This window comes from Apus apus, chromosome 13, assembly GCF_020740795.1.
Source record: "Apus apus isolate bApuApu2 chromosome 13, bApuApu2.pri.cur, whole genome shotgun sequence".
NCBI lineage: Eukaryota > Metazoa > Chordata > Aves > Apodiformes > Apodidae > Apus > Apus apus.
In genome coordinates this window covers 1,844,067-1,860,546 of record NC_067294.1, presented here as the reverse complement: position 1 = coordinate 1,860,546, position 16,480 = coordinate 1,844,067, and the positions used below count along the sequence as shown (strand labels likewise).

General features: G+C 46.6%; 1 protein-coding gene across 2 annotated transcripts in view; it reads right to left on the bottom strand.

Moving 5' to 3' along the window:
- FNIP1 (folliculin interacting protein 1) overlaps positions 1-14,249 on the bottom strand; it is a 67,058-nt gene extending 52,809 nt beyond the window's left edge. For both annotated transcript variants that reach the window (XM_051631209.1, XM_051631211.1), the window contains exon 1: positions 14,037-14,249. In XM_051631209.1, coding sequence (XP_051487169.1) covers positions 14,037-14,125 — 89 coding nt within the window. In that variant the 5' untranslated portion in view covers positions 14,126-14,249. The remainder of the gene's footprint in view (positions 1-14,036) is intronic.
- Between the last annotated feature and the right edge of the window lie 2,231 nt (positions 14,250-16,480).

Here is a 16,480-nt window from a genome sequence, read left to right as displayed (position 1 = left end):
ACATTAATGAACATGTAGGTGGATTGGATCTATCCTACAACTGCTTTTCAGGAGGGAAGACACTTCTAACTTGGCTCCAACCCATGGACTGAACATCCCTCCCTTACTGGCTCTACAAGTTGAACAGGCCCCTACTTACTTTGTGGAAGGGATGAGATCTTGATTTGCACAGATATGGCAAGAGCCCCAAGACAACTGTCAGGAGCCTAGACTGCTCAGTTCTCCAAGGCAAGAATCATGCTGCTCAACTCTTTTCCAAATTAAGCAAAGGTGACCTGGAACTATTTCAGGTAGATCTATATAGAGCAGATACTGAAGACATTGCTTGACTTCACTTTTATGTAATTCGTAAGGACACGAGGACAAATAAAAATCAGATGCTTGAACAAGCCACATACAACTTAATTTAACATCTGCAAAAAAATACCAACTGCCAGAATAATGTAACAGGCTGGCACTCAACAACAACAACAAAAAAGCATTAAAACTGTGAGGTCCTGAGTACTTTGGTTCCCCAAACCAGAAGAGCACTTAAGCATTAGTTAGTGGTCAACCAGCCAGTGGTGCCTCCAATTTTGAAGGAGTTGCTCAATCTTTAAACCAAGCTTGGCCAAGTCCTCTGCTGGGTTTGCAAAAGAGCCCTTTGCTCACTGCCATACTGAGCTCCACACATAAGTTTTCTGCTGTCCCCTTCAATTTTCTAACTCTCACTGCATGCTCCCAGTCTTGGCTTTCTAAGAATGGAAGGAATGGAAAAAACAGTGTAGGACTGGCCAATGCCCTGCGATGATTAGACAAAAATCAGCTTTTCAAACACAACTTCCCATCTAGAGGGTCTTTTCACTGCAGAGCAGCTGATCTGGTCAAGGCTTGCTGAAAGCTCCACAAGACAGGTACATGCAAACTCTGAGCACCAGCTGAAAACAGCCCCTATGTGTGCACATAACTCTTCTGACTGTTAAAATCTTGGTCTGTGAAAAAGAAATTGCAGGTCCGGCTCAGCATGCCCATCCCTGGGTATATCAGCACTGAAACTCACTCCAAACACACACCTTCCTTATCACGGGACTGAGCTGGAACACACACTCCAAACCAGCTCTGCCTCACAGCTCACAGAATCAACAGAAACACTTGATAAAACCTACATTGTTCCCCTGGGAGAGGTTGTACTTAATCAAGATATATGTATTTAGTCCATGTTCAATAAACCCTTTTTGCTGGTGGTAATGGATTTGATGAGAACAGTTCCAGACACTCCCAGCCAACACTGCCTGCTGACAGATGTGCCTGGGGTAACTCCTGCCTGTCTCCTAGAAGGACACTCCTGGGGTTGCAGCAGAACAAGCCATTTCTGACTAGCTCAGATCAGCTCAGCACCAGCTCACGCCTCTTCTATAGTTACGTACTGCAGTCTTGCACAAACAAACCCAACATTTATTGTTTCCTCTCACTCCTATGGAGTGGCAGACTCAGCTTTGCTTTCTCATTCAAAAGCATTTTTCTTCCCTCATCTTTTTTCTCCCTATTCAGTCCATCCACACGATCATCTCTAAGATGTGGGAACTCAAGGCAGCCTAGTGCTGTGGGCATCCTGCTGTGAACCAGTAACAGCACCACATGAAGCTGTTTATTCTGCTGCATCAACAGGAAAGAAAGGCTCACGTGCTGGACAGCAATAGCTGTCAATGCCACCAGGACATTTTGGACTGGGTTGTTTTGTTGGAATTTTTCTTTTTCTTTAAGAAGCTGTTGGCAAAGCATATGGCTCACTTGGCTCTTGGTTTCCCTTTTCCTCTTCTCGTGCTAGCACATGTCACTTGAAGTAACCCCAAACAGGATGCACCCTACTGCTTGTGGCAGGAGGAGGAGGGGGTGGTACAGCACCCAGGGGAAACCTTCAGAAAGGGGAGGCAGCACTGCAGGTCCCAGACAGGACAAAACTAAGGGGAGAACAGAAAAATGGAAGGGAAAGTGAGCTGGCTTTAACTCTTTTCTTCCTCTGTGTGTGTGCATGTGTGTAAATACAGTTTCCAAATCAGAGCACCAAACAAAAGGGACAGTGATGATGAGGGAGAACGTTACAAGCACAGGCAGTACCAAGCAGAAAGAATCCAGTAAAATGTCTGCATTAAATGACAGCAGCACCATCCAACTGCTCCCAGCTGCACTTGCACACGTACCTGAGTATCCTTCTGAGCACAGAGCAACTCCAAAATGCCACCAATTCATACTCATCACAGACACTTCACACCCAGCATTTCCAGCCTGATGCTGATTTTTTTGTACTTAGCAGCTGTCGCTGTTCATGTTCCAGCTTCCAAATCAGAGCCCACTGCACCCCTCTCCCCACTGCTCTACAGCTGCTTTGTAGAAGGTGCAGCTCGACCAGCCCCAGCCCCTTGTCTCCACCAGCACATACTCCTGCCATGGTCTCCAGCTGCTCCAGGGCTGCACCAACATAAGACAGGGAACAGTCTTGCTCACAAGACAAGAGAAGCGAAAGGAAACAAAGATTATCATTTCAAAAGTCTCTCCATCTCTTCTGCTGCCAGCATCTTAGTTTAGATTTATAGAGCACCTATGACCTCCCCCCAAATCCTAACACACAGTATGGTTCTGATCCAACAAGCAACCAAGCCTTGTCCAGCGTTTTATTAAAACATTTGAGGCATGTGTAGGTCACGCACAAATGTACTGAATTGATCTGTCTCACTGCTGGGGGAGCACTAAAGACCTAATGACAAAGACAAGAGTCAAGCCCTGCTGAACACGGGAGGGTTTTGCTCCCTGGGGTTCTGGTGATTGCCTATTTGCACAGGAGCACAGCTGCCACAGCAAATGCAGGCATCTGGCTGGACTTTGAAATATAAATATATTGGGGGGAAGGGAGGGCAACAAACAACAAAACCCAAACAAAACCCCACAGAGATCAAAAACCAACCAACAAACCTTGTAACTGATGTCTGACTTTCGGACCCCAGTGTGAAAAGAAGTCACACAACACACACAGACACAAGCTCTCGAGCACTTCTGTGAGCATTCTTCAGTTGAAAATCTGATGACACCACATTTTATAATTGATACACTTTCAGACTGACCACAAAAATTCACTTCAAGATAACTGCACATAAGATACTATGAAAAAATAATAAAAATTTAAAGCAAGTAAATTAAATCAGTCTTACACCAAAGGGATATTTTTGCTTATCTGAAAATTTGATAAACATTTCTGTTTGTATAAACACAATTCTGTTACAGTCTCCTAAGAATTTATTTTAAGTTGCCTTTTTCTTTTTAATTCTATACTTTTTAATTATATCTGTTTAGGAAAAAAAAAGGTCATGAGTTTATTATCAGCATTTCTTGTATGACCAGAAAATACATAGAATCATAGACTATGTTTAGAAACCAACATGCTCATTTTCACAGCTTCATAGCTCTCCATGCTCTCCTTAGAACAGTTTCCTTTACTACTCAGAAAGTAATTTCCAGTAACTCACAGCAGCTGAAATATGTTTAAGTACTGAAAAAAAAAAAACCCAACCACCTTTTTCTGTCTGACTATTTAAGTTGTATGTCAGAGTTTTGCCTGCTTTTAAATAGATACACAGCATGTAAGCCAGTTCACTGTCCTCACATTTGAGGCTTTTCTATAACTCCATCTTTAGGGGGCAATACTGTTATTTTTCCTGTAGGAACAAGTAAATTCTGGCAGACTTCTTCCTTAACAGCTTCTCAAATGGTCAGATAATGTCAGTCAACTAGAACAAGCTTCTGAGAAGGGGAGTGTGCTCTCCCCGTGCTCACCCCATGTTTTGCAGCCTCTGGTCCCTGCACACACAACCACACAGCTTATCATCTGCACCTGTTTTTCATCAACACCTGAACTAACATCGTTTTTCTACCAATTTCTGGTATCAAGTTCCACGAAAAAGAGTAAACAAGCTACCGAGCCAACTCTCCAAATGGCAAGAACATTTTCTAGGTAGGTCTTCAGGGGGGTAAGCAAAAAAAAAACCAACCAAACCCAACAAGAATCTCATTCCAGTTTGACAGTTCATTCCTCAGCTAACTGCTCACACGTGTGTCCCTCTCACTTACCATCCCCTTTCATAATTACCCCCAAATGTGGCAAACCAACTGCTGAGTCCACAGTCTTTGGAAGCCTGTTTTTTCTTCCCTTGGGACAAAGCTGTGCAAGGAACACATGAGGCAAGAGAAATGTGGGTATACATAGTAGACAGTGTGTGTTTTAGAACCAGCTAGAAAGCAGAGTAATTTTGCAAACAGACATTTTGATATTTTGGGGCTCACAGAAGTCCCAGACTGGCCTTTTTTGTGGGCACACTACGACTGTTCCCTGAGCAAACTGTGAAGCCACACCTCTAGTGTCTTTTTCCAACATGCCCATCCTCTGGCTGCTCCCATGTCTCTGCTGACATGTTCCCTATAAAGAGCAACACAAGGAGGTGTAGCCAACTCAGAGCTTCACAGGTCCTGCTGGGCAGCAGGCACCCACCAGCACACACAGGATTTTCCCTAAAGCTGCAGAAACTCAGCTCACTCAGCCCTGTGCTCTGGCATTCTCCACCACGCACAACTGGAGTGAATAAAAACGTTCAGAAGTTCCCAAGAAGGGAGAGCGAGCCCGAGCCCTGCGTGAGCCACCATTTCCATAGGCACCAAGGCTAAAATAAAAACAAAGGAAGCACAGGGCAAAGCAACTGCTCCTATGGGCAATGCTCAAACAAACAATGTACTTTCTCTTGAAGTGGAAAATGAGACAGGAACTGGGACGAAGATACTTCTCTGGCTTAAACAGGCACAATGCCAGGACCTTAAGTCAGGGCTGAACTGAACTCAAAGTTTCTTAATTTATCAACTAAAACAGATGGCAGAGAACTGTAATTTGGCTCCTGTTTCTTTCCAGTTATATATTACACAAACTGAAAGGGTAGAGGCTTTGTGGTGCTATTAGAAGTTTTATGTTTTGTTGACATTTTGGCTGGAGCAAGGGAAAGACATTTGAAGACACTGCTAACGAGGCAAAGGCAGATCTGCAAGAGTATCAAATGCCATCAACATGCAGGGCATGAGCAGTTCCTACATTATAGGAAATACAGTTGTTTCTGTGATGTATTTTACCCATTTTAGGCCAAAATCACTGCTGACAATGTTGTGGAAACATCCTGGAGAAACTGAGCAGGATCAGTGGTGTGTGATGGATCATTTCCACACTTCAAGATCCCAGGTTTCAGCAAAGGCTGCCCCCCAGGTCCACAGTCACACTGCAGCAGCCAAGAGTGTTGCTGGGTTGATGGGCTGAAGGGGACAGGGGGTGTTTGCAGCCAAGCTGGTTGTTCCTGAGTGACGCTGGGGTCACTGCAAAGAGTCCTTCACCTGTACAAAATGGGGCTTTCTTCCAAGGCCAGAGTTTCAAAGATAGGTAATACATTAAAAAGCTGGAAGATAACAGATTATTGCCCCAAAAGCATCAGGAAGACTGCTGAAAATAAAGACCTTGTGTAGTCAACTGCTTAAGTCCAATAGTTTAATCACTTGATAAGTGCTATGTAATTACCTTTTCAGAAAGACAGAAAACTGAACAAGCACAAGGTACTGGTGGATGCATGCGATAGGCATGTACTCTGAATATTCTATATGTAGTCTGTGGAGTATTTTGTGCAGCAGTTCACATGTTTGAACAAGTTTCTCTGTAGTGCGTTGCATCCTGAATAACAGTATCCACAGAAGCTATTGGTTTCAGAAAAGAAAAAGATCGTATTTCTTATGCAAATGTGCAGTTGCCTCAATTAATAGCTTTGGTTGAGCACCAAGCAACAGCATCATGTGCTGTTATAAAAATAAATAAATGCTTTTTGACAAAAAGGCTACATCATAACTGCTACACTTCTAGGGAGCAGAACACATTCAGGCAAGTATTTCTAGAAATAAGTGATGAATTCTGCAGGGAGGACTGCCCCTTTTGAATGTGATTGTTACGGTCACATTCCTTAGGCACAACAGAATCACGTGTATTTTGTGCAAATGTTTTTCAAAGGAACATTTCCCATATATGAATTCTGCTACTCAGGGTAAGGTGGAGCAGCTGGTGGATTTGCAAGTCATTTACAGATGACTAAAATTACTTCCTGTTTTTAATGGGCATAACTTTTTTTTTCCTTTTTTCTCCCCCCGCCCCCCCCCCCCCCCTCCAGCAGGTATTTTGTAGATTAAGGTTCTCTCTCTATACCAGAAATGCAAAATTTTTCAAGTCCTCAGAGACACATTCTGCTCTGAGCCAATTCTGGAAGCCCAGCACAACCAGGCTGTGGATTCACTGGTGCAACTGAGCTCTGCATTTTTCCTGTCGTTACTCACAAACATGTGATCCTGCAGACATTCTGCTCCAGATGTAGCAATAGGAGGGAGCACAGCCTCTGAGCATGAAACCACCATCTGCGTTACTTTCCACTCGTAAAACACGCCGCCGAAGTGGTCACCTCCAGCATTCAGCCAAAATTACAACAGAAGTTTCAGGCTCCAAGTCACACTGGACCAGTTTATTCCAGAACAGAAGCCTGAATTCATCCAAGCTGTCACCCTGAGCAAACACTAACTCAGAAGCGTACCCACAGCAAAGGATAAACCCCTCTGAAAACACAAAGACAATCCACCAGTCAACCAGAGGGGCTGGTCAACCCCAGAGAGCAAGGTTTATAACATGAGACACGTAAATTCACCTTCAGTCACCAGAAAACACATGGCAGAATTGTTTCAGAAAGGGAGAGGACTTCACAGTGGACAAAGAGGTACATACACCCCGTGCTCTTGGCACATCTTCATACCCCTATCACCTCACGTAGAGAAGGAGGGGGAAAACAGTACCCTTAAGTTTGCAGGAACACCTTCTTAACAACACTGCACAGCATAACCCAAGTATAAAGAAACATTTTTACTCTTGTACACATGCATCTTCAGACACACAGAAACTGTGGCAAGAAGTCAAGGTACTCTCTCTCCCACAGTGATGATGGGCCAGCTCACACTGTCTCCTCAGAACAAGCGTGGGAGCAGGGTCTGTCTCAGCCCTGCTGGGTCAAACCCATGGGGAAGAGGACAACAGCCAACCATGCCTTCCAGAGGGAAAACTGCCCCACTCGCTTGTCTGGGACACACCATTGGAAATCCAAGAGAAACTCAAAGTGGAATCAAAGGATTCACCTGATTAGCTGGCAAGATCCAAACTAGTACCATGGCCTGAAGGCCTTACCAGCAGTGATCCCAGTGGTAACAGCCACCGGGTGATTCACTCACTCCAGCCTCTTCTCAAGAAGATTTCTATTTAGAGGAAGGAGTTGAAAAGCTGGAAGAGGAACCAAGAAAGTGACTGTCCTAAGGGCAGCTCAGCTAGGCAAGAGACCACAGGCCATCCCAGACATGCCATGCCACCCTGGGGAGAGGAAGAACAGGGCACACTGAGACACCCACCTCGTGATGCTGAGCTCTCCAGCCACTGCAAGATCCCAACCACCAGGGGAGATGCTACTCTAAGGGTGACCCTTAACCTGCATGTTAGCTTGTTTTTATATCCTTACCTCCTTCTAAACAAGCAGAGAAAAAACAAGTTGAGGGCTTTTACACTGCACTGTTCATGCTCCCTGTTCCACAGGAAATGGGAAGAAGCTGAAGGAAGCCAGGGCTGGGCAGGGTGCATTCCCACCAGGGCAGAGGAACATTTTCCAAGGCACAAAGTCAGGTAGGCATGATGGGGTTACTGATCCAAGTTAATTCCTTTGGACCTGACAGTAATACAAGTAAATAACAATCACTGTCTGGCCTGCCAGCCCTCTCATTTGCAGCTCCTTCGGGCACTGTGCAGACCCAGGTTACAGAGTTGCCTGATTCAGAGCTTTTAACTTCCAAGGACGTGCTGGATCTTTTAGCAGCAACATGTGCCTACCTGGAGAACTTGGAGACCTACAGAGTGCTCTCAAGGAGGGCTTGGAGAGTGTCCCTTGCAGCAGAAATTGTCCAAACTGTCCCTGTGCTCCAGAGGTGCATACTGGAACATATTAATTGGAATGTCTCTGCTTCCAAGATGAAAGTTGACTCAAAGCACTGGAAGGTACATAAAAGCTCAGATGACAGGAAATGCAAATGAGACTTTGGCAAAAAGAAGTACTTTAGAAAACAGGAATATATTTCAAAATGCAGGCCAAAGTCATCATAGTGATAGAGAAAACGGCACACAAATCAAAGTGAAATATTTATTAAAGATTAGTACACTCAAGCTAATGAACACAGACAAAAAGCCCAAAACTCTTCCAGAGATACTACAGAAGAGATGGATTTTTTTAAATTAAAAAACCCCCAAACTTAAGGGACATTAAAGGGCAGAATTGAGCTTAAAAAAAGATCAGAACATTTTTTATGTTTAAGGAGTTTAATAGTCATAAAAAATGATGGGACAAAAGCTTTTTAAATTAATCAGATAACTGGAAAAGATGAAAAGTTGGAGCCACTCCAAAATGAAGTCCAGCAAAAGCTCTTTTTGAAGATAGACTTTGAGGTGGTGAAATTCCAGGAGTGCTACAACTGTTGATGAAAGACTTGCAGAATGCTAGAAGTGAACCACTATCAAACCACACTGTTTCATTAATAGCAGGTTTGGGTCAGACTGGCTTGACACATTGACCATGCTGCAGAGGAGCAGCTTCAGGAAGCCCCGTGTGGTGCTGTGAGGACCATTCACTAGCTGTACTGCTCACCAGGACTGGCAGGGCTTGGCAAGAGGTTTGCTGCCCTGGGCTCAGCCAGGCTGTACACAAAGCTACCTGCTGTGGATAGAAAAGCCTCTGACTGGGTGGGGTACCTTGCTTGCTGTGGAAGGTTGATTTAATGAGAATTTTGGCAGTGTTTCTGTCAGCTCAGCCGTTTAAGCTCCCTCTCAGAGCTGGTGATACCACAGTGCCCAGACACTGCTGGCTCTGGACTCCTCCAGCACCTCGTGAAGCCATTCCTCAGCAATGGAAGGCAACATGGCCAGGGGTGGTGGTGACGTCTGCTCTGGGCACAGGAGGAGCAAACACCAAGCAGTCCCTGTAACAACACCATGCCATTTACGTCACCAGTGCCACCTTCAGAAATCATGTGAAAACTTAGCAAGAAGTTTTGTGGGTAAAGCTGCGACTGGAAAAATCAATGTAAATACAACTTTCATGTTCCTCCTTCACCCTACTCCAGCCTCCACTTAGAAACATCCTACACAGCCTTAGATGTCTCCAAGCCTCTTTGCAGTTTATTTCAGGAAATTAGATCCTGGTTCAAGAAGCAATTATGCCTTTGTAAAAAAGCATATAGCATTTTTCCCTGTGCAAAAACAATAGCTCTGCCGAGGAACTGGCTCATGAAGCATCTTTGTATCATGTTACCCATTTCCAACTCTAGGTTTATTGCAATTCCCTTGACGAATCCCGCTGCCAAAAACTATGTGAAAGGAAACAAATCTCAGGATACCATTTAAAGTCACTGCCATGGAGAACAGAAAATAGTCTGGGCTGATGGGGGATACTTGCCTAGACAGATCTCAGGAAATACTACTTTGCAGCCAGCCTTAGGCATCTCAGGAACCTGGCAAACCATTCCCTCAATAAAGGAGCAGCACGTATTACAGAAAGACCCCAAGAAAGCACATTTCCAGGCTGACTAAAAATGGCCTTCTCCATAAATAAAGAACATGTCAAGTTATTTATTCCTGTACCTTCCCACTTGGAAAACTGAGCTTATCCTCAGAAACACCCAGATAGCCAAAGCAAACTCCAAAAGGAAGAATGTGCCCAAAGATACCCCACACTGTTGGTAAGACTCGAAACCTGGAAGGGGTTCTTTCAAGCTTGAACAATTACCACACAGCTGTACCTCTACAACAGGTGCTTTAACAAGAGCAAAACAGTTTGCAAACATCAGTGGAATGCCCCTCAGGGTGAGATGGCTCTTTAGAGCTCCCTAGATTAAAAAAAAACCAAACTAGACACTGAAACTTGTATTGAGCTGCAGTGTAAAAAGAACTCCTAATTAATAATCCCTCTATCCCCCAGCTCAGTGGGAAGGATGTCGAGAGACACAAGGGAACAAGTATTTGAACTTTATACGTAAAATGGAAAGAAACACCGAGTTTCCCTCCTACACACAACCCCAAAACACATCAGTGCTGTAACTCAGTATTGCAGGACTGTCCCTCTCCCTCTGCAGCAGGTTAAGGGCACTCCAAGCCCAGTTACACTTCCCCATGACACCCTCTCCTGCAGCCCTTCCAGCTGTATTTACCGTTGGCAACACTGCCCACACCTCTCAGCAGCACAGATAGAAAGCTTGAGACTCTCAGTGGTTTGCTGAGCTTTGGGCTCATTCTGCTGACCCCATTTTGAAGAACAAAGAGGTGGCTGAGTTATCAACGGTTTAGCAGCTCCCTCTTCTCCAAAGCACAGAAGCAGACCCCCAGAATGCCAGAAAAGCAACAGAAGCTCAGAATCAGGCTCTGTGGCAGTCAGGAATACTGTGTGTGTACCCACACAATAGTTAGCTGAATGCTTGGTTGCTGCTTCTTGGTTCAAGGAAGTTTTTGTAACATTGTTTCTATTTTAGTGGGGAAATTGATCAGAAAATGCTGGAAGGTTCATTTAATTGCTGTTAAAAACATATACATTTTGGACATGCACAGCACACAACAGCTTTATGTATTTTTACAACAGGAATACTTTGATTCTAAAATTCTAGAAAACAACGTAGCTGAAATCTCATCTTCCTAATAACTGTAGGAGCCCAAGCCTGGGCTGAGCTCTCCTGTCACCAGGAGGCAGTGCCAGATGCTACAGTATGGCCAAGAGCTCCTATTTATAGTAAAAGTTACCCTCAGGGAAAATCCACTCACGTGAGTATTATTTGCAGCAGACAGCAGGTACTCTGCACCTTGGAACTGAAGGGTTTGTCTCTTCTCTAGAATACTTGCAGGTGTATCTGTGTTTCTTGTCAACAGATTGTAACACTAACAGTTTGAATATTCTTGTTCATCACCTCAAGCTGCACCAAGAGATTTCAGCCTAAGGGCTAAGCCTGCCAACTGCCCCTGCTTGCACTAGAGAGATGCATGGACCTATTGTGATTTCCTAAGGCTTCTTCTGTGAAATAAGCTGCTTGGATATATTTAAAAAAAAGAAAATAAAAAAAGGGGGGGGGGGGGGCAATCTGGTACATCAGTAAATGCTTTACAGTTGCTAATTTACTGGTCACATCACTAGAACTGTTAACCTCCCCAGTGCCTGGTTCTGAACGATTTTACACAGTTTGGCTAGACCCAGGCTCTTTAAAATTTCACACACTCACAGCATAGAAAAATTCTGGGAAAAGCAACCAACCAATCAACCCTGAAGCAAATAATTAAAAAAAACAAAACCAAAACCAAACAAATCACAAACATCTTCCCCCATATAGTATTGATTTTATTTTTGAAACCGTGTAAACTCAGATTAAGTAGAATTTATGTCCTGGTAAATTTTCACAATAAGCCCAGCAGAAATACAAAATGTAGTCAAAGAAAGAATGAGCATAAAAATCATCCTTAAACGTTCTGCTATGGTGATGTCACTGCCAGAGTAGTTGAGCTTTTTAAGTACATACTATCCAGAAAATATATTAAGAGAATTTATGTATTTCTTGTGCTTGTTCTTCAGAGTCTCCTCAGTAGGAGGACCAAGCTTTCAAAGTGAAGACAGCCGGAAATAAGGGCACTCAGAGTATTTGGAAAGTGCTCTGTTATTTAGCATATAAAGAGATAACAATGTAGCAATTCAGAACCATAACCTAGCCCCATTGAAACTGATGAGGCTGCTGCCTTCAAGTTTACTGGAAGCAGGAACAGTCTAAAAATCCAGGGTGCTTGTTTCCAGTTTCTAAAGACCCAGCTGTAACACGTAATGGTCTTTATTTTGTGTAACTTCCAAAAGTTTCACCAGTAACCGATAAGACATGGTGAGGATTAACTAAAGACTTAACCCCACGTGGAAAATGAAAGCAGCCACCAGGCAACATTTCGAGAGGGCACCTGTATCAGTCTTCAAAACATAATCCTTGGCTCCCCAAAGTAGGGGCCGGGTCTCCCACACCCCCAAAGCCATCAGCCTCCTCCTGGGATTTTATACCTGTGGGTCCACCAAAAAAAAACCCCTGCAAATTCACTAGTTACCAGCTGACAGTTCACCATCACAAAGTGAAACAGCACTACAAAACCAGAGGAGGGTAAGAGCAGTGACCTATCTTTTCTAAATTCCATGTCCGGTTTGGCACAGGACGAGGCAGGTGAAGAGGGGAGAACTTGCCGAGTACTCCTTCTTACTCCTTTCAACAGGGGCATCACCCCCACGTTTCTGCAGCTGTTGAATTAACCACCAGTCTCTACGAATCCATCATTAACAAATATCTTAACGGGGGGGAGAAAGGCAAGGCAATTACACAGAGCAGTCCTAGTGCCCCTTCCCCACCAAGGGGTCTGATCCTAGTATTAAGCTGATTCAGAAAATAAGATGACAGGGACATCATGTAAACATTTTGCCACTAACAAAAGATAATTTTAAAAAGGAACCAGCTTAGCAGTAAATAGAAGAGAGGTGTATGAGCAGCTGTGATCGGTGTTTTTCAAAGGTGTGTGCTAGCAGTCAGAGCCCTGCTCTTCAGGCAGTGTCCAGGAGCATGTCCTGACTCTATAAGGACACAGAAAGACCCATCAATGCTGGCATTACTGCAGATATACTATCAACCACCTAAATTGCTGAACGGTATCACTGCAGTTAAAAGGAATACCCCACCACATAATTAAGCCCATCAGTCGGAGATCTCCCTTTACAGGGCAACCCCCGAGCTGATAATTTGTAGGCAATACATTGAAAGGCGGTAGGTGGAAGGAGAGCTTCCCCACGCTGTTAGAGGTGCTTGAAGAAGCGAGTAGCTCTTACTAAGGAAGCACGTTGTATTTGCACCCACCCGCGTTGCAAACTCCGCACGATGCAGCAGTTTTGCAGGTTACCTCTTCGTGACACCAGCCAGGGCCGGGGCTGCATCGCTTCCCGGAGCCACCGCGCTTATTGCACAGCCACAAAAACTACCTGTTCCCGGGCTGACTAACCCCCGAGGAGGCCCCGGGTGGTTCCTGGGCCCCGGCACTGAAGCTCCGAGGGAAGGCACCCCGTGTCCCCAGGCAGGACCCGAGCCAGAGCCGCCACCGCAGCCCCACCGGGGGGGCTCCGGGAGCTGCCTCCCCACGTCGTGCTTGACACCCCACGGCGGAGCCAGTTGTGTTGCGGTGAGGGCATGACAAATTTCACGAGAAACCCTACACCTCTCTTGGCAGCGCCCAAAACTTCGCGTTTTCTCCACGTTCCTGAGGGGCTGCTCCCCGGGGATCGCCTGCCCCCCCCCCCCCTCACAAAGTATGGCGCCTTATCCCCCCCTTTCCCCGCAGCATCCCCGGAGGGCTCCGGGGGGCCCCGGCGGGGAGAAGGGGCCGCCGCTGATCGCCGGGGAGTGAAACTGACAAGAAGGCGGCGACGGGCCCGCCCGGGGCTGAGCCCCGCTCCGCCGCGGGCTGGCCGGGGGGCCGCGCCGTGAGGGGCCGCCCGGAGGGGAGGCAGCCACGACCCGGGCCTGAGGAAGGAGGGGCGGCCCCGGCAGCCCTGGGGGGGGGGGGGGGGGCAGCGCGGCGGCCCCGACGTGGCGGCCCCGGGGGGGCTCCCGCCCAGCACGCCCGCCTGGAGGGGCTCGGGCCGGAGCACCTCAGCGGCCCCGGGGATCCCGCAGCCGGGTAGGGGCTGACCCCGGGGCCAGCGGTACGAGGGCGGCGGAGGAGAGCGGGGGAGCCGCCGAGCAGGAAGGGGGCTGCGGCCGAGGGGGAAGGGGCTTCTAGCCCGCCCAGGCAGGGCGGCAGGGAACTCGGCGCAGAAGTTTGGGTCAGGAGAGGGAGAGCGGCCCCCCGTCCCGATTACCTGAAGACACAGTCGTCCCTGGCGTCCCTGGCTGGGGAGATCAGCCCGTGCTTCTTGTTGAAGAGCTTCTGGAAGAGGGTGGGCGGCATCTTGGGGCGCCGCCGCTGGGGCCCCCCCCCGCCCCGTCCGCCGCCGAGGCGCTGGGCTCCGCGCAGCCCCGTCCCCTCGCCGCGGCTAGTTCCGCCCGCCCGACTCCATTCGGTGTCACAGTCATATGACAGACATTAGTCACCCGGCGCTGCCAGCGGGGCGGGCCGCGGGGCGGGCCGGGGAGGCGGGCCGGGGGGAGCCGAGCGGGCACCCCCGGACCGGCCCCGGCGGGGGTTCCCCCTGCCCCGCGGGCAGCAGGGCGAGCGGGCACCCGTCTGCTCCTCACGGGGGTCTGCGGGGTCCCGCCCGCAGCCCCGCGGTCTCTCAAGGCCCGGGCAGAGCCGAGGCGTGTCCCCCCGGGGGGCTGGGCGGCGAGGGGCGGCGATAAGGCGCAGCTGTTTTGTTTTGCTGCTTCGGAAGGAAGTTAAACAGACAGAAGCACCAGGAAGGCAAAAAGAGGGGCATCAAACCCTCCTCGTTGCTGTGCTCAGAGCTCTAGGGGCTTTCTACTGCAGCCCTGCACTAAGACTCCTTTCGACTCCAACCCTAGGAAATCCAGCTCCTGCCCCCTTTCTCCTCCCATGTACCTGGTGTGATTCTCCCACAGCAGCAACAGAGATCGCACTCGATCCACAACCCACACAGGAGGTGGGTCACGGGTATCTGCGTGCAAAGGAAGCCACCACTGCAAATAAAACCAACACAACCACCTCCAAAACAGTATGTAAGACATCATACCCAGCAGGTGAATCCAGAATAAACATGTAAGGAAAAAAATAAGGTGTGATTGATGTTATAAAATCAAAAGGATCTGTGGATTTCTGCAAAACTCTTTATTAATAAACTGTTTAAATGAAATGGAAACGCTGGTTACAGTTAACACTCTGTGTCTCACTGTAGAGACACAACTAGAAAGTTTAATTAAGGACTGACAAAACTGACTCATCTGCTTTCCCCAGAAAATGGAATTAAAACAGTGTATGATGTAAATTAAGCAGATTATTTTTAAAGGCATAATTTAGTGCATGTGGAACATATCTATATAACAATTCCTCACCATCAGCCATCTGTGGGAACTTGGTTTTTCATTTACTAGAAGATCATTCTGTAGCAAATAGGAATTAATGTTTAGATGAGTCTTTTCCCCCTTCTTCTGTATGGAAGGCACACATGCCTGCCACAGATTGAGATGACTGATCTTTACCTCCTTTTACCATGTGAAAGCCTCCCAACCTCAAGATGGGCACGTAAATGCAGTCTCAGATATAGAAAGTCCTCAGGGAACACTATGAAATAACAGAGTTTTGGCCAGGAGATCCAACTCAGCTTCCAGTAGTTTCACAATTTCCAGTGCTGTGGATTTAGCTAATCTCAAGTGCATTCAAGCTGATGGACTCCCTTTAAAAGTAAATATTAACCTGTTCCAAAACTCCTAAACTAATAGCAGGTGATTCTGATAGGCCTGATTGAAAAACCTTAAGCCAGGGAGAGGAGAACTGACAGTAAAGAGATAAATAAAAGTTTAATCACCCATTTGCATGTAAAAATGTCCCTGTAGGGAAATTTTCATCCCACACGAAGAACATGAAATTCAACTCGTGGCCATTCAGTACCTGTTGCCTTGGGCCCCAGAGCTCCCCTGTTTTTAGAGATTATGAACCAAACCAGAACCATTTGCATGTAGGGTCTTTACCCTCCAAGAGCAAACACAGCCCTACAGCACTTGGGATCTTCCATCCTCTCCGAGCACTTTCAGTCAAAGTCTCCTAGAAATACACTTGAGATAACAAAAGGAACTGAACAGTGTTCATGAAAACCCCCTTATAGATGCATGTATAAAACATGCAATGCACAGTTGCTAGTGATAAAGTGTTACCACAGTTCTTGCATGGACTGACTCCCTGGAAGCAACTCCATTCAAGTCATCAAGGCTTCATCATGTCTGGGATGTGACAGAGCAGCCCCACTGACACTGAACAGATTTCTCTCCTCAGTCACTGCACAAATAAGCTTTTCTCTGCTACCCGTTAACTGGCTGTGACCCATAACCTTCATCCACTAATAAGGAAGAGCCAGTTTCCCCTTTGAATGAAATTTTCTGTGGCCATTCTTCAGTTTAAAACCAAAACATGGAAAAAAGCCTTCCTTTTGAGAAAAGCAGAACAAGAGCAGATATTGTTACAGCTTCAAAATGAGTAAAATTTCCTTCCCTGGGGCAGAGAGTTAGTCTGGTAATTCATTAGACTTTCTCCAAGAATCAGACAAAAGATGAAACTAAGAAGTAGTGCTTTCATAACTGAAGGACAAGAAAGTGTGGCATATGGTATTTCTGTCCTCCTATAAGGCCTCATCAC